A 19237-nucleotide genomic window follows, 5' to 3' on the forward strand; every position below is an offset into this window, starting at 1 on the left:
CAAGAGAACTCCGTGGAGGGAAAACATTCGCGGAACCTCGGCAACATCCTTTGCTGGTTGGGTTTGGATTGGAGAAACCCTCTGTTCTCTGCGTATTGTGTACGGCGTGCGCACATGCTCATATTACCTTTGCCTTTCAACCATGGTTGAAGTTGAAGTTTCCACTCGTCGCGCCCTCTTTCCGTCATCACTAAAACTTTCCAAGGGGGCTTGTCCGTGTCGATTTGTTTACATCATCAGCCGGAATTTAATACGTACACAGACACAGAACTGACTGTTGACTGTGTTGAGTGGAGTTGGGTCTTGTCTCCGAAATTTTTAAGATTTCGTTCGGAATGGCTGAAAATATTTTCTGAAATTAATTTTATTTGACTCAATTCACTCGGAATCATGGCATTCATTTTAGAGAGTCAGGAGCTTTGTTTCGACAGAGGTGATTTTGATAAGGTTCGTATTCCTTACATATTATGACTATAACAAAAACTGATTTAATCCTCGCTGCTCTAGAAAATTCCTTCATAAAGTTTTGGCGTCTTAGTATCGCCCTATTTCTCTATAAAAATTGTACTCCACATTAATTTCAATTCATATTATTTATTTACGGTAATTCAAATTAAAATAATGTTCATACAGGTGTGATTTTAAATTAATACATACGTGGAAACAAAAATTAAAACCAAAAACATAAAAAATGCTCAGTCCATCGCTGTCCCTTCCTTCAATTTCGGTCTTTATTCTGTTGTGTTGATCTATCCATTTCAACTATCGCAAAATTATCATTAATAATCACGCTTTTGTCAGGATGACTTCTCTGTGGACAACTTCTTGGACAGTCGAGGAACAAATTTTGAAATACTGCGTGATGATTTAGGACGGTATCTAAAGGACCTGCGGTCTGCCATGATTGAACTGATCAATCAGGATTACTCTGATTTTGTCAATCTGTCGAGTAACTTGATTGGGCTTGACAAGTCAATTTTGAAACTGAGAATTCCCCTGTGTCAGTTCAAAGAAGAAATTCTGGTGAGATTGGACTTAGGTTTAAAAAAATATCAAATTCAAGTTTTTTTCTCTATTAAGCAAATAAAGTGTAGCCTTGATGAAGGTATTGAAGAACTTACTCAGCAGCTTGACACCAAAGAGGAGTTGATCAAGTCAAAGGAATCACTGAAAAACCTGCGATCATTGATGGATTTGATGGACAAAATGGAACTGCTTTTGAAAAGAGAGAGTGGTAAGTTCCTTTGCAATAAACCGTCCAACTTATTTCATAATTAATCCATTTGCCACAGATGTTAATTTGCACAGAATGGCTGCTCAGTTAGCTGAGTCAGAAGTTTGCAAAGCCAACTGCAACATTTTAAGCAGAGAACTGATCCAGGTGCTTCAATCTTGTCTGCCACGAATTCAAATTTTAAGTTTGGTGTGATTATTTCAGAGACACATTTCTATAGAGAGGGAAATTTTCGCTTTGCTGGACAATTCTCTTCTCAAGTTGCTTTCAAGTGACAAGCTTGGCAAAGACAACGCCCACAGAATGGCCACCAAAGACTGTCTCAAAATATACGCCAGCCTGGGGAAGAATAAGCACGTGGAAGAACTTTTGAGAAACCAAATTCTGGTTCCTACATTGAAGAGTATCCTCAACGAGCAGTCTGCTAGATCGACTGTTGAAATGTATAACCAGCTCTTGCGTCTGCTCAATGAAAAGAGCTCTGCTTTAAATCTTCTGATTAGCATATCAAAGTAAGGTAATTCATATTATCTTAGAGCTCTTTGGTAATTATTTCCTTTCTTGACAGCGAATTTGACGAAGTGCGAAAGTTTGATTTCTTGTTGCATTCCTACTGGCCAGAGGCTAGCAGTGGCCTGCTTTGCCTGAACAACCTGTTCTCGCCTGGAGATCCAAACGAATTCTATAAGGTACATTAAGCCTCATGGATTAAATCATTAGAACGGAATTGATTCTGCTTTGATAGTGGATGAGAAATATTACATTTTGGAAGATTCCTTCTGTTCTTCCTTCTTGCTTTTCAAACGCATTTCAAAATATATTTACGAAATCATTTGAGCTATTTTTAATATTAAATTGGTGTTAATATTCCAATTCAATCTGGGGGTTATGGAATTTTTCTATTTTTAAGACTCATTATTAATATATGTTATTTAACCTTTCAGAAATTCAATGAAAGCCAGAAATTTATAGTCCAATTTGAAGCCCAACTAATTACAAAGGAAAGAGTTTTGGAGTTTAGAGCGCGTGATGATTACTCTAAATTTTTAAAAAAGTGGAACTTGATTGTTTACTATCAAATTAGGTATTTAAAAATTTTCAAATTATGTTTTAAGAAGTACTTTTATGTATGAAAACAGATTTCAAGAAATTGCTGGTACCCTTGAGAAAGCTCTTGTAGAAAGCAAGCAGTTTCATCGCGCAAGTTCTGACTCTATTTTTGAACTGAACGCAACTCAACTTGCCTGGGATTGCGTTTTGAAGTGTTTTGCTCCTGGAATTTTTCTTCCCCAGCTCTTGCACAAGTGAGCATGCGTGAATTGAAGATAAATTGGTATAAAAAGGAGACTTTAGGTTTTGGAAACTAGCGCTGCAGCTTTTTTCCCGAATCAGCAGTTGGGCTGATGAGGTTCTTGTGAAGAGTGACAAGCTTGAGTTTCTCTGTTTGCTGCATGCCGATCTGAAACTACTCTCACATATGGCGAAAGATATGACAAAAATCGTGTCTTCAGCATTCGCACTCACTCCTGAGCTGTTATCAGCAATGGAAGGTTTTTTTCGAAATGAAATGTCAACTTTTTATATCGTCTAATTTTCATCTCGCTTAGGAAACCTAAGGGAGAGTCAGGGCAATTTTGAGAGAATTCGTGCAAACATTGTTCAAAACATCATAAACTTGAGCTGCAATAAGGAAGATATCTCAAAATCAGTTGCAGACATTCCAAGACTTTACAGACGGTAGTAGCTATTTCCTTGATTAATCAAACGTAACCATTCACATTAATTAACAGAACCAACCGGGGAGTGCCTTCGTCAGCTGGCGCTTACATGGATAAATTCCTGCGCAACGTTATTGACACATTCAATTTTGACGCGTTTAAGTCAAAATTCAGTGAAGCTGAACAGAAGCAGACAGTCCTCAATATGGTGAACAACATTACTAGCAAGTAAGAGGTCGCAAATTAATGGAGGAGGAACACTAGATCATTTGTAAAAATGTTGCAGCTACCTTGTCGCCGTCAAGGAGCTGTTGACATCTGTGCAAAAGACAGAGGACTCTCTGCGAAAGCTGAAGCAGATCAGAGACAAATCCTCGTCAACAGGGCAGACGCCATCTACTGGAAGCCAGAGTGTTTCAGATGATGACAAGATTAGAATGCAAATCCAGCAGGACCTCCTTCACTTTGCACGGGAAATCTGCAAACTTGGAATATCTTCTGATGACGTCACTGATTTGAAAGAGCTGAGCAGCGTGGTTGAGAAGTCTCTTAGCACCAAGTAAGATAATTATGTTCCAACTTTTATTCAAGCAATGTGTTATTTTTTAATTAAATGCCCGAATTTGTTTATTTCATCTGATTTAAATATTTTACACACAAAACGAGACCTTTTAACTCTTAAATCTTGCGTAAAAAATCGTAAAAAAAAACTCGAGCTATTCTTCTGCTGGCGGTTCCTCTGCCGGAGGCTCTTCATTTGGTGTCTCAGCCGGAGGCTCTTCCTCAGCAGCAGGCTGCGGTTCCTCAGGAGCAACTTGCGCCTCTTCAGCATCAGGCTGCGGTTCCTCAGGAGCAACTTGCACCTCTTCAGCAGGAGCTGCTTCCTCCGCTGCTGGTTGCTGCTCTTCAGGAGCTGGCTCTTCTGCTGCAGCCTCAGGCGAGGGTTCTGCCGGAGGCTCACCCTCAGGTTGTGGCGGTTCTTGCGGCATGTTATTTTCGTTTCCTTGGTTGTTATTGTTTTCTGGTTGCTGAGTGGATGACATTTCATTGTCTCCATTTGACATGCCGTCGTCATTAATTGAATTGGTGCCAGATCCAGGGGAGGGTCCTCCCTGTTGAAGTTGTCTCCAAAAATCTTCCAACTTGCACTTTTGCAGCAAACCCTTTGCTTTGATGCAGCCAGGGCCTGAAAGATTTTTTTATTTGAGGCTCCAACTTGTAAATTTTAACTGCAAACTACTCACTATCAATGTAAGACTTGCAACCCTTATATCAGAATTAGTTAATTAACAAACAATGAAGCAAAATATAAATATTCACCTCAATCATTTTTTTCCGAAGGCACAGTATAAAAGCATAAGGAATCAGGCTTGTTTGCTTACCATCCGTGGTCGAATATTGTTGAATCGGTATAGCTGCATAGATTTTAATGAGAATTTTTTAAATTTACTTATCAAATCAAATTAGCCTTGAAATTTCCTACACCAAAGAAGTTTAAATTGAATATAATTGGTTCAAAAATTGCGGAAACCACCTGAATTATAACGCTATGCAGATGCAGATTTTTGAAAATTAAATTAATGTTGATCTAAAGTTTACTAAATGACTGCGATTGATGCGCCCGCGTTGCAATTTACGAGATCATAACACGGTTAGCCCTGTAATTCGTTCTCAAGGTTTTAAGGACGCGAGTTGCTCCCAATCAGGGGGTCACCTGTCACCCCTCTCAGATGAGATAAACCGATAAAACAGTGCATTAATATAGACCTCATGCACTTGAGTTTGATCTTCGTGTTACACTGCAGGAACTCATGTGACAGAAATAAATTTATAGAATAACACATGCAAGTAAACAAGCTGCCACGCTACTGGCTCAAAAATTAATTTTTATTCTTCAGAGAAAATTTTAATTTTTTTTAAAGAAGAATATTTATTTGTAATCTTTGGAAGTCCAGCCAATTCCGAAGAATTAACGGCTGGTGCTTATACATAGCTAATAATTCAAATCACACTTAGTGGTGCAACACTCGAAAATATAAATATCTCCAATATTATCTGATTTTTTGATCTCATAGTGGGATATTATTTTTTTAGTGAAGACATTATTCTTGCGGTGGTATCTCTCTGTGAGCTCATGGCCCACGGGATGTGCCAAACAGAGGTTAAAAATGAACTCTCAAAATTTTGCTCACGCTACTAGTGGTTTGCGCTATTTCTACTCAAAGTCGGTTGAGTTAATGTCATTTCCGCCATCTAATATTTCGGTAAATTCTCTAGGCTTCCATTGAATCTAATCATATTCAATCGAGTTACGTGATACTAAAACTTACTCTCTGCTTCTTGTTGACACGTTCGAGCCGCAGTAAGTGCTGTTGAGTCCCAGTGGTTGTCCAAATACTTCTTTTTGTAGTTGGTTTGGATAACTTGCTCCAAGACCGGTGTATCAATTTTTCCATCCTCTTTAGCCTAGTGAGTTGTTATTATTTGTACCTTGAAATTTTTGTAATGCTTATTATATTTATCTTACGATCTTAACGTCTTTTAGAACGCACGAAACGAACATCTGTCAAATTGACTTGATAGAATTAAAATTAAATTAAATATTGCGTTAAATCATACCGCAGGATTTCCAACAAAATGTTCTGATGTTCATAATCATAATTATTTTTTGCTTTGGTTTTATAACAAAAATTCTTACGAGCTTTCGCGTTGAAATCGTTTGGCTTGGAAAGTTTTTTCTCTCCTTTCCAGTATTTCTTCATGAATTTCTCTCTAACTGTGTGCAAGAGACCGCTGTGTACAGTTCCTTCTCGATTAATGCACCTCTTCTGCGATTCTTTTGTCGGAAGAAGGGGGACGTAGCAGCAGCTTTGACACCACTAAACATTAACATCAGTTTAAGTTAAATGTGGCCCATTATTGTAGCTTCTCGCTGTTCACCTCGAATGCAACTGAGATGCAGTCGATTTCAAGATTCACGCCTTTTGATTGTACCGGCTTTGATTTTAATTTCGATTGTGTTTTTTGAGGACTTCGCTTCCAACGGGACAGAACATCTTTGGTATTTGACAATATTTATTTGTTAGATTTGGTTACAATGTTTAAAAGTACCGTCATCAGATGAGTTGTCACTGCTAAAGCTTTGTCGGAGCGATCCTCCATAGCTGCTACCCTGTACGGTATTTAAGTTTTTTCCACTTTTGGTTCGAAGCTCAGATTTAAAATCTACTTACCAAAATGAGCGTTAAGACAATGGTGGCCAAGAGTACACCTCGTACGGCGACCATCCTGAAATGTTGCCTGTTAAAATGGCAGTCGGTGCTGGTTCGCGTTCGGTGGCGTCATTGCCATGCCAGCTCTGCAAGGCCGCGCCAGCTTTTCTATCTAAAAATCAGTAGCAGCGGAAGTCATGAAATCGGTGCAACCTAGCAAATGCGAAGTTTCTAGATAAAATTTAACCCACTTTCTAAATATTTTGATATTAATTTTCCTTTAATAATTTATTTCACATACTTAATCTAATAAATATATCAAAGCCAAAATCGATATCATTCAGGTTACACTTATGCGTTTTTTTACTATCAGAATTTGAGAGGTTTCTATGAAAATTTAACTTGTTCCACATCGCTGAATCTCCAACTTTATTTAAGTTCGTTGACACTCGTACCAGGTTTCATGGCTATTGGCAGCGATTGCCACAATCAAATACATGTGGTTTTAATATATTCGGTGATTTTTTTTATTATTATTTAGGACAGCAATTATTTAACCATTAAATTGCAAGCAATTTTTTTTTATTTCACCCGTCCTATAACTACTTAAATGGATTACAAATTGCTATATTCCTGTCAATGTCACTGCAAACTGTTGGTGCTGAAAGAACAATTTATTTTACAAAAAAGCACGAGATATTTAGCTGTAACGTACCTCCTGGTATTTTGAATTGACAGTTCTAAAAATTTATTATTTAGAGTATTTTTTGTGCGAACATTTATTTATTTTTACCTCAATCGTCTCCCTTTTAATACATTGGTACAGCAGGCCTGGCGTTGTTCTCCACTCTTTGGTCACGCTGTCAATTTTCACGCGGATGGTTTTTGGAATATTTGAATTCCCTACAAGTTATTTTAATCCGGGATCTCACATAAATAATATATTTTACCGGCTAGCAAATACTGGCACGACGTGTAGGCGTTCGACACGACATTTCTCCAAGTTGTGTTCGTTACATTCATTTCAAAATCTCTTTTCGCAGCTTGATAATCCACCATCCCGTTTATCATCTTTTTCACAAAATTAAACTTAAAATAAAACTGTAGTTTTTATGTTCTCACGAGTTTTCTTTTGTTAAACAAGCAGTCCATGTACGCCTAAAGTAACAAATTTCAATCATAGAATTTAATTTGCAATTAATTATATCACCAATTTTGCACCATGCTTCGTTGACACTAAAAAGGATCTGTTTATCTCCGTTGTAAAAATTAAAAGATTGTTCATACTATCCGAGGAAGCGAAATCGAGCCTTCCAGCTACGTTGAGTGGCCCCGTCAGTACATAAGTGCTCATAAACATTTTCATCGCATTAGATCCAACTGAATTTGCTATCTTAGCGCACTCGTCGTCCCCAGGTGGCAGTTGTAGTAACTCAGCCGGAATATCTTTGCAGCATTCTGGTATTCTCTTTCGAAAAAAATCGCTCCTTTTGAAATGCCACCCAATATGTAGATTTGCACTCTTACATCGAACGCCTGGTTTTCGTACGCTTTGAAGTTTGTCCAGACCATCCTCGCGCTTTCATCGTAACAAACTTGTCCAGGCTTGTCCGAGCCCAGGAGTCCCATGCACTGGGCCACGCAAAAGTATTCACTCGCCTTCCGCTTGCTGTCTCCACTGCTCGCTGGAAAGATGCGGTCAATCGAAAAACTCAGCATTTTAAATCTTACTTTGTTGACACGTTACTAAAAGGATCTGCACCGAAAATTATGTTTTGGAATGCAATTGCTATAAAATTCAAACGAACATACTTGATGAATCAGGAGGAAAACTATCGCTAAGACTCTTCCCGAATTAGTCATTTTTAGACACTTTAAAAGAGGCACTCTGCTAAACATTTTCCGATCTGTTGCTCCCATCAGTCACCGCAGAACTGTGTCACACACTTCCGCCGGCCATGCTGATTTTTCTTCGCTCCAATGATGTCACTACATAGCTCTCAATCTCATGTCCGTACATTAAATTTCAATTCAAAATTACTATTTTCTTTAAAATTATTGTTTATTTATCATGGTACTATTTGCAATTCATGTTTATATAATTGCAAGAATCAGAATAGTTTTAAGTCTGCGTGAAGACGAGAGCCTGCAGAAATCGTTCTTACGCAACTTGCGTGGCACGCAAGAGAAGCCGGTTGCATAAGAAAATCTCGAAGAAACATTCGTGCAAATATAACATTTTGGAGTTAAAAAAAATTAAACATCACGGGGTTTTCAGGCACCACAAATTTTTATTCCCAAACTTTAAGATGATTAATTTCCGTCGTAACACGCTTGTGCTGGTCTATCGGAGTCTAAGAGTCCAAGACACTGGGCCACGCAAAAGTATTCACTGGCCTTGCGTTTGCTATCACTGCTGCTGATTGCTAGAAATGTATGGTCAATCGAAAATTCAGCATTTGAGCGTCTTACTTTGTTGACTCATAATAAGGAGAATCTTCGTCCGGTAAACAAGATTTTAATAATTATGTATTAGCGTTTTTTAATGAGTCACACACAGACTTACGTTTTGGAGCACAAGAAATATTATTGCAACAATTCTCTTCGAAATTCCCATTTTTGGGACACATATATAAAGTTACGATCAAATCTGTATCACACGTGTGCCACCACAGCACTGTGTGTGCCTCACTTCCGTCGGCCATTCTGATTTTTCAATTCCTCTATTGAGGTCAGTGCTCTCCTTTACTCATGTCTGCTTTTATTGTACTCAAATCAAATTTCGAAACATATCCCTGCTTGTACAATGGACTGCAAATGGAAATATATGAAATTAAAATCATTTATATCAACTCAAAGAGCAGACGTGAGACGACAATTTTTGCTTCCTTGAATGTTTGAGGTTAGATAAAGCGCCTGCAGAAATCGCACTTATGCAAACTGCGTGACACGCAAGACGAGCTGATTGCATAACAGCGTCTTGGATCGAAATAAAATTCTTTGTTTTTTTAAACCACATATATAAACTTTATTCTACAAAACTTTGACCTATTTTTTTAAAAAAATGTATCATTTGAAAACATTAAAACCTAGGAATGGGAACCTTCATTTGAAAAATATCACATTTCTGAAGAACATCGCGCTTTTCCACGCACGTTTCAGCTGAAATAATAACGAAAATTAATCCAAACGAATTATATGCAGCATTTTCAATTACAATTGGTCAATTTATTTGGAGATGGACATCTCTGAAAAGTTTAAATTGTAACTGTAGCTATTTCTAGGAATTATGGGAATTACCAGTCTCAATGATTTAGCAACGCACTGTTGGAACAAATAAGGATGGGTGAAACAAATCGGCTGAAAGCTTGATCCTGGGTTCTGCATCACAGGTGGGAACTCTGCGGATAAAATCATAACAAGCAATATTTTATGTTGGTATGTGTAATTGAATTTTACTGTGCATGACTTGAGAGCAGTTGCGCACAGATTGCATGATTGTCGAGTGCCATGCTCTGTCCAGATTTGCAGAAATGAAATGTTGGGGCAACAGTTGGAAGTCTAGATTGCCATCTTCCCTTACCTTTGGTGATAGTAAAATGTAAATTAGAAATGTAATATTGTGACAAACGCCTTACCAAAAATCGCTTTCTAAATATGCAATCCATGAAGCACTAAATATTGTTATTAGATTAGTATTTTGCTCGTTTCAATTGTTTAATTTTCTTTGTCTTACAACGCTGCTTCCCAGAGCTTCTCCAGACACTAGAGTTAAAATTTAATTGTTGTCAAAGAAGACATTTTTTATCTTACCTGTCTCTGAACTGGAAAGGTCTATCGAATTATCATTCAGTTGTCCGAAATTCAGGTTGTATTCTTTGAGAACAATTCCTGGGTTGATTGGGAAAATGTCTTGGCAAGCGTATACAATGGATCCACTGAAGAAATCTCTTGGAGTGTTTAAGCAACAGTCTTGCATTCGCTAAATTTTGCCTCAAATCACTATTTTACTATATTATTTAGATTGACGGTATTGCTCACAATAAAATTTTGGGAGTTGCATTTCAAGGAGGGCAAATATTGCATTTCGGCATTTCCCCCAGTAGACAGATTTGGCCTTACAACTTTCTTGACGTTTCCCATATTATTTTTTGAAGCGGAGAACGGTTCAAAATGTCCTGGAGTATCATCCGCGCTGATCGTAGGATAAACGACAGTTTCTTGCGCATATGAAGCCCCAGTGTCGGGTTGGAAATCCTCCGCTGCGGGGTTTTGTGCGTCGTCGTTTGGCATATTGCTAGCTAAACATTTAGTCATCTCCTGCATACAAAACTGCTCTTTGCTGGTCATTCCGTTTTGGGGGCTTTGAGGGGCTGCTTGCAGTTGCTGAATCTTGGCTGACTCTGTTTTTAAAGCGGAATAGACGGTGAATCACTTTGAAAGGTGAGAGGTTCAAACAACGAACTTATTTTCATTGGTACCGAGCTTATCAGCTCCATGGTTGGCTCCTTTTCGTTGGCGTGAACCTGCCCTTCCATCATTAGCATCAGTTCGCCGTGATTTTCCATCGCGCTCTCATCGTTGACCTCAACATGTGACGGACCATACGGGTCTTGTCCAAACGTGTACTGCTGATAAATATTTTTTAATTTAAATATATATTTAAGATGATTTCTAACTTACTGTACACAATATGTCGAAAATTAGGAGAGCAGTTAATAGTTTACTCCGCATTGTCAGTGTTTCACCCACGCGCCGTGCTATCAGGAAATGCACTGTGATCAAACCGAGTGTGTAGGTATTTCCGTTCTGAATCATTATGATGGTTTCGAAAACTTGCGCCACTTAGTACGAACCCTAACCAAAATAAAAATATGGATCGATAATTTTTCTCTCGATATTTCCATACTGAAAACTAACAAACAGAAAATATAATAGTCTGTTTTAGAGAGCTCGCAAAGTATTTAACAGGAAGATTTTTTAAGAGAAAGATAGATTTTTTCTTTTTATCAAAAAATTTCTTAAAATGTAAAAAACCTGTCTCTGTCGTCCTGCTTCGTGCCGGTGGAGATGAAAGACCAAGAACAAGGCATAATTTTTTTTACAATTTTTCATCCATTGAAAAATCAATTTTATAAACAAAATATCTCTCTGAAAGTAGTCTTGAAAGAAAGAGTTTTTTCAATAAAACAAATAGGTAAAGGTTTTTTTATTTAATTTCTTTGGGCAATTTTAACACATTGTTGTCTTGGAAAAGGACACAATTAATTATTATGTTTTTATCACACAATTAAACAGCAGAAGAGTAAAAGTTTTCATTTTTCAGTCTTGGAGGTGAAAGCATCAAATACAGTTTTTAACTCTTTTGAGTCTTCTCGGCCCAGCAGGTATCTTTCCACATGTTTAATGCAAACGATGAAATTGTCAGTCACCACTTTGCATCTATTTGCTGCAGACGTAAATTAAAAACAATGAATATCACGAGAATTTGAAACGTGCAAAATTGCAAATCACTTGCCTGTACTGGATTCAGGGCATTGCTGTATGGGAGCAACATTGTAAAATTATTTCAACAAAACCATAAGTTTATTTTATCACTGTAATAAATGCACCGTTGATGATTTGCGTCCACAGAAAAGCGACTGCAGACACATTTCTGGGATGGTCACCAGATTTAATGCCAGGACAAGTGATGTATTTCACTTCCATTGGTAAAACTGTGAACCAATAATATTGAAGCACAGACTTCATTTAAATGACTTAAATTAATCTTACATTTTTCAACCAGAGGTTCAAAATTTGTTCCTCCAGAAAAAAGCGTCGCTTTCCAGAAATCGTCATTTTGCAAGGAAGAAAAATGATCTATCGTTGCCGCCAAATTAATACTTCCATTCGAAAGTAGAAGTCCATTGGATTCATACACACAGTTAAGAAAGTCCTGAATGTTTATAATTATTTTTGTGCGTATTTGAACACTCAAATTAAACTTACAGCTGCACCACAAATCTTGTTTGCTGTTTTTAATCAAATAAAAATTAAAGCGACTTGAAGGTGTTTGAAATGAAAGAAGGCATTTCTGTTGGGTGAATAATCGGACAAGAAAGTATGAAAGATCGAAATGCTCAGGTTTTGTACCTGAAGAGCTCTAATGAAATTAAGGTTAGCGCTTAATTAAATTTTATTTCTAGGAAAATACTTTTTCATAGCAAATAATTTTATAGTAAAATGCTTTGTTTAGAAAATTTATAGGACGCCGAAACATGTGAAAAAAGTCTTAACATTCCAACACCGAGGACAAGTCCGATTATTTACTCAAGAAATAAAAAAATATTCATTACTAGTTCTTGGATCAGAAATATCGACGATGTTGTTTTTCCTGAAGCTCTGCAAACTATTGAGCATGTAGTTGTTTGCCCATTTAACTAGATTTCTATCTCTCCGTGGATTGCAAGCAGTTAAATGTGTGTCCAAGAAAATATTTTTTCCAGAATTTGGGCAGCAATTCGAGTCATGCGTCTGCAAGTAAAATTACTGAATTAATTATAATATGCCTGACTTGGCAAGTAGCTAAACACCTTGAACTTTTGTCTGCTGCAATCGACAGTTGGTCTGGATTGACGTTTCTCTCGCTGATGTGCTAGTTGTAAATAAAAACAATGAGAGAAAGCTCCTAATGTCGGTGCAGATTTTTCTTACTGAAGGTCGCAAATGAGAGATGAACTACAGCCGTCTTTTGAATTCCATCGATATAGTTTTAATGACAGGTAGCTAATAATGGTTTTGCCTGCTTACCATCACGAGAAAGAGCCAACCGCACAGACGTGCCATTTCGTCTCCTTCTCTGGATGCTTCTGAGTCAAATTCTCAGCTGCGAGCGCTTGTTTTATTTACCACAAAATAGAAAGTTGCGTGGTGCAGTCACTCAGGCAGACGTGGAATATGATTCCGACTCCTAATAAATTTGGTTGTGACCCAAATAAGGGGAGATCTTTCTGATAAAATGCGCCATCCAGAAGTTTCGAATCTACCATAGCACCCGAATTCACTCGATTTAACCGGTTCAATAATATGGAAGTTCATGACACGGTTTCAGTGTAGGATACGGATACTTTATTGCAAAAAATTCACATAAAAAGGGTACATATATATTTCATAGTTATAAAAGTCTCTTACAATTAGTGATATAACTGCATCTGGTCAACATTCCCAAAAACGTCGAAGCAGTGTCCTACAAGGATGATTTTCAAATTAATCCTCAAACGTTTTCGTTCACACTCTTAAGCAAAAATGTAAATTTTGTTAGACCATCACCGTGGAGTGGTGGAAATAGAGATTAGTATTGGTAAATAGCGTGTGAGGCGTAATGAAATGAAATTGGAAGCAGTTTGACGAAATGAAATTATTTATTCAATTTTACAAAACATAGTTGATTTTTAGAAAATCATGATCAAATAAAATAAAGCTGCTATTAACACAAGAAATATTCACTGCACACACATAGCTTGGATATAGTGTGCGTGACAAGACCTAGTAATGCTAAATCCTAATTAGCCCAGGTTTAAATAACGCTATGACACAAAAGGACAGTGTTGAATCAATAAAATTCTACATCAGATCTCCAAGGACGGACATGTAAGCAAATAAATTCGCTACCGATTGTTTATAAAAATCCAACAGTACAATTTATCACACAATTATAAGGCCGAAATACTGGATGGGAATACTGATTGTCTTCTCTTCAATTAGGCATATTCCAAAAGAGAATGTGCAGAGTAATTATATCAATCATATAATATAGTATATGAACAGCTTTAACACACACTGCAATCAATTTTAACTAACGGAAACAACAACGGCGTCTCGAGACTGACAAACATCTTTAATTAATCAACTAACGGCCCTGCATAAGTGCCAAGAACACAGAGAAAGAAAAAGAACAAGAAAGAACACTGAAATTAAGGACGTCAACCCATCACCGTTTTTACGAGTTAGTGTTTGCGAGTAATGAGATTCAGCTGAAGTCGGGCAAGGAGAAAATGCGTTTGGCTGTCAACTTGCCTTCGGGCTTGTATTTGAGGTGCTCCTCAACGAACTGGCACGGGCAGCGGGCCTTGAGACAGTGTCTTGGCGGCACGGCGTGCTCGCCGTCAGCAGTCAGAGGAAGCATCTGCCTCAGCAGCAATTTGGCCCAGCGTTGCGCGTAGCGCAGCAGCAGCATCTCAGCCCTCCCCTGCCACCACAGAGACACAAGACGTGGTCAGATTGGCCAATGCTCCCGACCTCACCAACACCAAGAAATGCATGCGTTTGTCACTGGAGTCATGTCCAATTACACTTGGGAATTTCGGTGGATTATCTCTATAGAGAGGAAAAATACATTCAAATTCTGATTCGTTAATAAGGCTAAAATAAACCAAATTTAACGACCAAAAATAAAAAAAACTGACTGCTTAGGTGCATAAATAGTTAATTAATTAAGTGCGGGTAAAGGTGTTTAGAATGTTTTTATTTTTACAAAAAAATGCGTTAAAAAACAGCATTTTCTGAGTCATCTTGTCTCTTAAAAATATCAATTTTTCTGCTTGTTTTGGCTATGAATAAAGCGCCTGGAGTGGTCCAAATATTGTATAACTCAAACACTATTTACTCCCTAGGATTGAAAAATTGACCTTTTCTTAATAAAAATAGAGCTAGTTTAATTTTAGAGCGTGAAAACACGACTAAAATTCCCAAGTCTTGTGATGTGAGTTGGAACACACAAGGAAAATAAAAATTAAGTCATTTTAACTAAAACAAGATTTTCAAATTAATAAATATTAAATAATAAGATAAAGAGAACAAAGAATCAGTTTTCCCTGTAGCAGTGATAAAATTAAGTCAAAAAGAGCCGAGAATGTACAATTTTAAATTAAAAGGAACCCCCGCATACCTTCCAAAATTTAAAGTATTTAATTTTGCATCAGACATGCCGACTTTCATGAAACCACCGATCGATTCAACTCTTCAAGAGAAGTTGCAACGCCAAAAATCACAGCAATTAAACAAATATCAGATTTTTTAAATCCTCTAATGAAAAATCAGTCCTTAACTCGAAAGCAATGCTAGATAGAAAATTTTAACTGGTGGTTCATGTTTCCATCACAGAAGTGTACACGTTTGATGCAAAAAAATATTTTAGGGGCGGGAGGATCTTGTTAGTAACGTTCTCACTTAAGCTGCGCAGTGTTCCTGTTCAGATATGATTAAACAAGCAAAGACTATGTGAAACACAAAAAGGCACAGCTCAAAGAAGCATGCAGGACCAGTTAGAGGTGTGTAAAGACAAAATCAAAACAAACAAATCGTGACGCCGACAAAGTGTGCACACACATATTGCGCTAATTAAATTATGGCAGCAGCAGAGTGTTCGTTCGGCGCCTTGCGGAGAGCTAATCGATGCCCTGCTGGGCACACCAAAGGGAACAACATGGGCAGAAAGCGTGGGTGTGGTGGGCTGCGGCTGTTGGTTTGTTGCGCAAGTACTCCTCCATGTACTGGCACGGACACAGCGCCCGACTCAGGTGCCGCGGGCTTGCCGGGTTGCCTCCGCTCTCGTCCAGCGTCCAATCGAGGCGCCGGCGCAAAAAGTCTTTGGCCCAGCGCTGAAGGTAGCGCAACATCACTCGCTCGCCCTTAGCCTGGATTTGATACAAGTTTTAAAAGGGCCCAACGCAATGATGAAAATCGATTTTGAGCGGTCACAATGAATTTATATTTGACAAAATACAGTATGAGTTAATTTTTTAGATTTTTAATAGGAAAATAAAATCTAAAAATTTAAGGAGATGTTTTTCCAAGATTGTACGGCCTGGAAAAGTATCGCATCTAGCAGTCTAGAGCTTTTATTTTCCTAAAATTATGCTACCCGCCAAAGATTCTAGTCCATAATTTCCCTAGCAGGTAGGATTTGAACTTTAGCGTGAATAAATTACGTTGAAGAGTTGGTCATGCAAAATACTGATTTTTTGTTTTGTTTTAGCATAGCAATTGTGACTTTATTTAAAAAAACAGGTTTTCCCTAAAAAATAGAAAGGTTTGGGTAGTACCTTTTGCACTGCTGAGAGGGAACAGACTGACAAAAGTAAAAAAAAAAACACGAATTTAAATTTCATTTTGTCAGTTATTTCAATTTTATAATGTAGTCACAGCAAAGTTCCAAAATTAAATGAAATATATTTGTTATTAATTTAGATGGAATGTTATCAAGGTTACTGACACTCTCAAAATATTATGAAGGAAATGATTAATAATAGGGTAATCTGTAAAACCTCTAGAAAAATGAAGTATCTATAAAGGTAATAAAGACTTATAAAGATATTTTAATATTAGAAAATATCCCAGCTAGGCATTACCTTTAAAAGCAGATACAGGAAATACCACACTAATCGTAGCTTTTAAAAATTTATAATGTTTATGATAAGGCCTTAAAAGCCAATTAATAATTACAATTGTTGACAATATTCCAAATAATCAAATTCCCAGAAAGCAAAAAATTCATGCGAAAAACACGCATGCAAATAACATGCTGATACTTCAAAAGACTTACTTGTTTTCTGGAGAGCCGCGTGGTGTTAGCACCCTGGATAATGATGTCGCTGTCATCAATGTCCATGCGTTCCTGCAGCTGCACCCTCTTTCGCCGCTCTTCGGCAGTTTCCTCGCGGCCGACGACCCTGCCAATCCGCTCCTCACCATCGATCACTTCCTGAAGCTTTTTCTGCAAACATGAAAGTTATAACATTTGATGATGGGCGTTTAGACTGACCCTCCTTACCACGCACTCTGAAGTATCAAAATAAATGAAGCAGAGGTTCACTTTGTGGCACGACAGCTTCCCCCTGTCATCCAGTCCGAGAAGAATTTTGTGCCGCAACAGGTGTCTATTCACAGACGCTAAGCAGTGTTCCAAATTGTGATTCAGCTGAGGAAAAATTTTGTTTGAAACAAATTTAGGCAGGCAAAATAAATGTCGCACCTTGATTTTCATCCAAATGCAAAGAACCACTGCAAAGGCGTTGACAAAGATCCAAAAAACCCCTAGGCCGAATAGTGTGAGACCTGTTACTCCGGAAAAAAGGAGCACCAAGAGAATGGAAAACGCGAGTATGACCCAGAGGGACAGTACTCTTTTGTAACAAATGTTGTACATGGTGAATCGGAAATCGTTGGTCAGCAGCTCCATAATTTGTACGTAATCCTCAACGGTTAACTGCAAAAGGTTTTCAGAAAATCAAAATGTCCTTTAAGAATTTCCTAATTGGCTTACAGTGAGCCCTTGAGCCATCAGCTCTTCGGGGACTAGTTCAGGACGGAACTTGGCTGGCGTGATCCAAGGCCACTTGGTATTGACCGGCAGCAGAGTCACAATGATGTCACCGTTCACTGCAAAGACCAGCAGTTAGCATTCGAACGCGTACTGAATTCAATTAATGGTCTCACCAAAGCCCTGTCTGATTGTTTCTGACATGGGAATCGAACCTGCGCCATTTGTGAGTGTGCCTCCTGAATTCAGGTCGATGGTGCTCAGCACGATTGGGTTGGCACCAGCACTTTCTGGCACGGTAATGGCAACTTCAGAACTCCTACTCCTGTCCAAATCTATGTGTGATGTTTCTGCAGTAATCACTGCGCCATTGTACTGAAACGTTTTAGGAAAATTAAAAAATTAATGTGTTGTTGCTGATTATTTAAAGTGTCAAATAAATCATCTTATTTACTATTAGACTTACGTCGATATTAGCAAATTTAGGGTTTTCAAAGTGGATGATCTAGAAATGTTATTTATTTTCCATTTTGTTTTTAATCAACACCACGAATAGAATTAAATCATAACTAAAAGTCTTACCTCTGATTTTCCTCCGTTCTCATCCTCCTGCTGAATAGAAGCAGACTTTTCGCTGCCCGTTTCCTCATCTTCAAACTTAACCCAACCTTTGGCCGGAGTCTCATTTTTTGGTGCGGTGCTCATCTGCAAAATGACAAAACACAAACCAGTAGCAATTAGACGCAAAAAGCAAGAATGGCAAAATAAATTAAATATACAAGGGCGTGGCTTTGTTGTACTTAATCTCAGAGTCGCAGCTTACGTTTCTAAGTACTGTCCGAAAGTGACAAAAACGTATCTACAGGTGGAGCTCACTCAGCAAATCTCCTCTGCACAATCAGCGCAAGGGGCAAATGTTTTAGTTGAGTAAACTATGGAAGGTGGATAGATTGCAACTTTTATCTCTACCACACACACATATGTGTAATTGAATTACATTTGGCTCATGCTATGTAGAATATATGATAATCCCACTCAGGTTGTGGGAGCTGCCGTAGACGAGTGTAAGTGTGCAGCCTGTCAAGAAGCTCGATTTGTTTGATCGATAAAGTGCAGTGCGGTAGCAAAAGAGTCTAATTGGATCAATACCTTTTATGCACATCAGTCTAGAGCCTGAAATACCACGACAAATGCATAACACCTGTCATCTACCTGTGGAGGAAACAAGTGGGCGGATGCGTTTTCAGTCGCTCATTCCTGACCAAGCACCAGGTTCGCTGCTGCAGGTACACCACAGGAATGCCAACATAGTGTGTTATCTAAAATAAGGACGAGAAACCCATTAGTATCATGAAAACATTTACATTGTCGATTAATAACAAAAATAGTATGTTAAACAATAACCAGGGCATAACAATCATTATGTAATGAAGTAGTTTCTGGTTTGATGAGGTTCATCAAAGGTCATTAATTTATTAAGTATACATATTAATTTTTGCAAACACATGATTTGCCATAACCCCTTTTCAAGCGTGATAGCCTAAAAATAAACGAACAACATAGCACGTATATCACTTAAATAGTTTTATGATGTTGTGTTATTTCTATTGACATAAAGCACAATAACTCACGTGTACGTCGCATAAATGAGATACAAAATAATACTATTATTCATTCACATTTAGCGCCAGTGACTCTGATTGGGCCAATGTTACGCCCCTGTCAGCGGAACTGACCGAATGGTACCACCCTCTCTCATCCAGGCCGCCTG

General features: G+C 38.0%; 6 protein-coding genes and 1 long non-coding RNA gene across 13 annotated transcripts; 2 read left to right on the plus strand and 5 right to left on the minus strand.

Annotated features, from left to right (window-relative positions):
* The first annotated feature begins 151 nt into the window (after positions 1-151).
* On the plus strand, positions 152-3592 carry Cog2 (conserved oligomeric Golgi complex subunit 2). Its single transcript, XM_065476755.1, has 12 exons — positions 152-447; positions 802-1023; positions 1081-1234; positions 1293-1381; positions 1439-1746; positions 1803-1923; positions 2179-2318; positions 2374-2538; positions 2588-2784; positions 2842-2971; positions 3025-3180; positions 3239-3592. Exons 1-12 carry the CDS (start codon positions 391-393, stop codon positions 3513-3515), a joined length of 2016 nt encoding a protein of 671 aa, XP_065332827.1. The 5' UTR covers positions 152-390; the 3' UTR covers positions 3516-3592.
* Positions 3570-6320, minus strand: LOC135934777 (uncharacterized). Of its 2 annotated transcripts, XM_065476758.1 has the most exons (11): positions 6186-6320; positions 6064-6124; positions 5893-6008; positions 5651-5831; positions 5572-5594; positions 5480-5515; positions 5283-5418; positions 4273-4367; positions 4197-4218; positions 3816-4138; positions 3570-3773 (listed from the first exon to the last, which is right to left on the minus strand). In XM_065476758.1, the coding sequence occupies exons 1-11, from the start codon at positions 6237-6239 to the stop codon at positions 3669-3671; spliced, it is 1152 nt and encodes a 383-aa protein (XP_065332830.1). In that variant the 5' UTR covers positions 6240-6320; the 3' UTR covers positions 3570-3668. The 2 variants fall into 2 exon arrangements, with proteins under 2 accessions (XP_065332830.1, XP_065332829.1); XM_065476757.1 differs by having other exon boundaries at positions 3570-4138.
* Positions 6321-6685: 365 nt separating this feature from the next.
* LOC135934569 (uncharacterized) lies at positions 6686-8135 on the minus strand. Its single transcript, XM_065476439.1, has 10 exons — positions 7977-8135; positions 7896-7920; positions 7692-7849; positions 7452-7632; positions 7375-7400; positions 7287-7322; positions 7115-7235; positions 6958-7067; positions 6880-6904; positions 6686-6825 (listed from the first exon to the last, which is right to left on the minus strand). Exons 1-10 carry the CDS (start codon positions 8082-8084, stop codon positions 6767-6769), a joined length of 849 nt encoding a protein of 282 aa, XP_065332511.1. The 5' UTR covers positions 8085-8135; the 3' UTR covers positions 6686-6766.
* Positions 8136-9009: 874 nt separating this feature from the next.
* On the minus strand, positions 9010-11210 carry LOC135934568 (uncharacterized). 2 transcript variants are annotated; one of them, XM_065476437.1, is made up of 10 exons: positions 10848-11210; positions 10630-10792; positions 10206-10567; positions 9978-10146; positions 9901-9929; positions 9803-9838; positions 9624-9747; positions 9465-9565; positions 9382-9412; positions 9010-9326 (listed from the first exon to the last, which is right to left on the minus strand). In XM_065476437.1, exons 1-10 carry the CDS (start codon positions 10980-10982, stop codon positions 9247-9249), a joined length of 1230 nt encoding a protein of 409 aa, XP_065332509.1. In that variant the 5' UTR covers positions 10983-11210; the 3' UTR covers positions 9010-9246. The 2 variants fall into 2 exon arrangements, with proteins under 2 accessions (XP_065332509.1, XP_065332508.1); XM_065476436.1 differs by having other exon boundaries at positions 10630-10795.
* Positions 11211-11362: 152 nt separating this feature from the next.
* On the minus strand, positions 11363-13152 carry LOC135934570 (uncharacterized). Its single transcript, XM_065476440.1, has 9 exons — positions 12957-13152; positions 12861-12894; positions 12740-12801; positions 12503-12680; positions 12156-12178; positions 11940-12102; positions 11763-11881; positions 11683-11704; positions 11363-11613 (listed from the first exon to the last, which is right to left on the minus strand). Exons 1-9 carry the CDS (start codon positions 12990-12992, stop codon positions 11480-11482), a joined length of 771 nt encoding a protein of 256 aa, XP_065332512.1. The 5' UTR covers positions 12993-13152; the 3' UTR covers positions 11363-11479.
* A 99-nt stretch (positions 13153-13251) lies between these two features.
* LOC135934566 (transmembrane protein 268) lies at positions 13252-19172 on the minus strand. 5 transcript variants are annotated; one of them, XM_065476435.1, is made up of 10 exons: positions 19098-19172; positions 18679-18785; positions 18049-18171; positions 17643-17841; positions 17470-17585; positions 17179-17412; positions 16978-17124; positions 16750-16920; positions 14223-14394; positions 13252-13392 (listed from the first exon to the last, which is right to left on the minus strand). In XM_065476435.1, the coding sequence occupies exons 3-10, from the start codon at positions 18169-18171 to the stop codon at positions 13340-13342; spliced, it is 1215 nt and encodes a 404-aa protein (XP_065332507.1). In that variant the 5' UTR covers positions 18679-18785; positions 19098-19172; the 3' UTR covers positions 13252-13339. The 5 variants fall into 5 exon arrangements, with proteins under 5 accessions (XP_065332507.1, XP_065332503.1, XP_065332504.1 ...); XM_065476431.1 differs by lacking the exon at positions 13252-13392 and having other exon boundaries at positions 14380-15841; positions 19098-19171; XM_065476432.1 differs by lacking the exon at positions 13252-13392 and having other exon boundaries at positions 14380-15841; positions 18616-18785; positions 19098-19171.
* On the plus strand, positions 18342-18785 carry LOC135934571 (uncharacterized). Its single transcript, XR_010574126.1, has 2 exons — positions 18342-18450; positions 18506-18785. It is a non-coding gene; the product is annotated as an uncharacterized LOC135934571 (long non-coding RNA).
* Positions 19173-19237: the final 65 nt, after the last annotated feature.

This window comes from Cloeon dipterum, chromosome 1 (genome assembly GCF_949628265.1).
Source record: "Cloeon dipterum chromosome 1, ieCloDipt1.1, whole genome shotgun sequence".
NCBI classification, from domain to species: domain Eukaryota; kingdom Metazoa; phylum Arthropoda; class Insecta; order Ephemeroptera; family Baetidae; genus Cloeon; species Cloeon dipterum.

Coding starts and splice junctions, on each gene's coding strand:
- LOC135934566 (XM_065476431.1), bottom strand. CDS start 18,171: ATGAGCACCGCACCAAAAAATGAGACTCCGGCCAAAGGTTGGGTTAAG. Junction 17,586..17,642: donor AACAATCAGACAGGGCTTTG/GTGAGACCATTA, acceptor TGGTCTTTGCAG/TGAACGGTGACATCATTGTG. Junction 15,842..16,749: donor CGCGGCTCTCCAGAAAACAA/GTAAGTCTTTTG, acceptor TATCAAATCCAG/GCTAAGGGCGAGCGAGTGAT.
- LOC135934777 (XM_065476757.1), bottom strand. CDS start 6,239: ATGGTCGCCGTACGAGGTGTACTCTTGGCCACCATTGTCTTAACGCTC. Junction 5,419..5,479: donor TTCTAAAAGACGTTAAGATC/GTAAGATAAATA, acceptor ACAACTCACTAG/GCTAAAGAGGATGGAAAAAT. Junction 4,219..4,272: donor TTCGGAAAAAAATGATTGAG/GTGAATATTTAT, acceptor TTCTGATATAAG/GGTTGCAAGTCTTACATTGA.
- LOC135934568 (XM_065476436.1), bottom strand. CDS start 10,982: ATGATTCAGAACGGAAATACCTACACACTCGGTTTGATCACAGTGCAT. Junction 10,147..10,205: donor GCAACTCCCAAAATTTTATT/GTGAGCAATACC, acceptor GGCAAAATTTAG/CGAATGCAAGACTGTTGCTT. Junction 9,839..9,900: donor AAGCTCTGGGAAGCAGCGTT/GTAAGACAAAGA, acceptor AACAATATTTAG/TGCTTCATGGATTGCATATT.
- LOC135934569 (XM_065476439.1), bottom strand. CDS start 8,084: ATGGGAGCAACAGATCGGAAAATGTTTAGCAGAGTGCCTCTTTTAAAG. Junction 7,850..7,895: donor TTTAGTAACGTGTCAACAAA/GTAAGATTTAAA, acceptor GCATCTTTCCAG/CGAGCAGTGGAGACAGCAAG. Junction 7,401..7,451: donor CGATTTCGCTTCCTCGGATA/GTATGAACAATC, acceptor GATCCTTTTTAG/TGTCAACGAAGCATGGTGCA.
- LOC135934570 (XM_065476440.1), bottom strand. CDS start 12,992: ATGGCACGTCTGTGCGGTTGGCTCTTTCTCGTGATG. Junction 12,802..12,860: donor TCTCTCATTTGCGACCTTCA/GTAAGAAAAATC, acceptor ATTTACAACTAG/CACATCAGCGAGAGAAACGT. Junction 11,705..11,762: donor TCAACGGTGCATTTATTACA/GTGATAAAATAA, acceptor GCTCCCATACAG/CAATGCCCTGAATCCAGTAC.
- Cog2 (XM_065476755.1), top strand. CDS start 391: ATGGCATTCATTTTAGAGAGTCAGGAGCTTTGTTTCGACAGAGGTGAT. Junction 1,235..1,292: donor GCTTTTGAAAAGAGAGAGTG/GTAAGTTCCTTT, acceptor CATTTGCCACAG/ATGTTAATTTGCACAGAATG. Junction 2,785..2,841: donor GCTGTTATCAGCAATGGAAG/GTTTTTTTCGAA, acceptor CATCTCGCTTAG/GAAACCTAAGGGAGAGTCAG.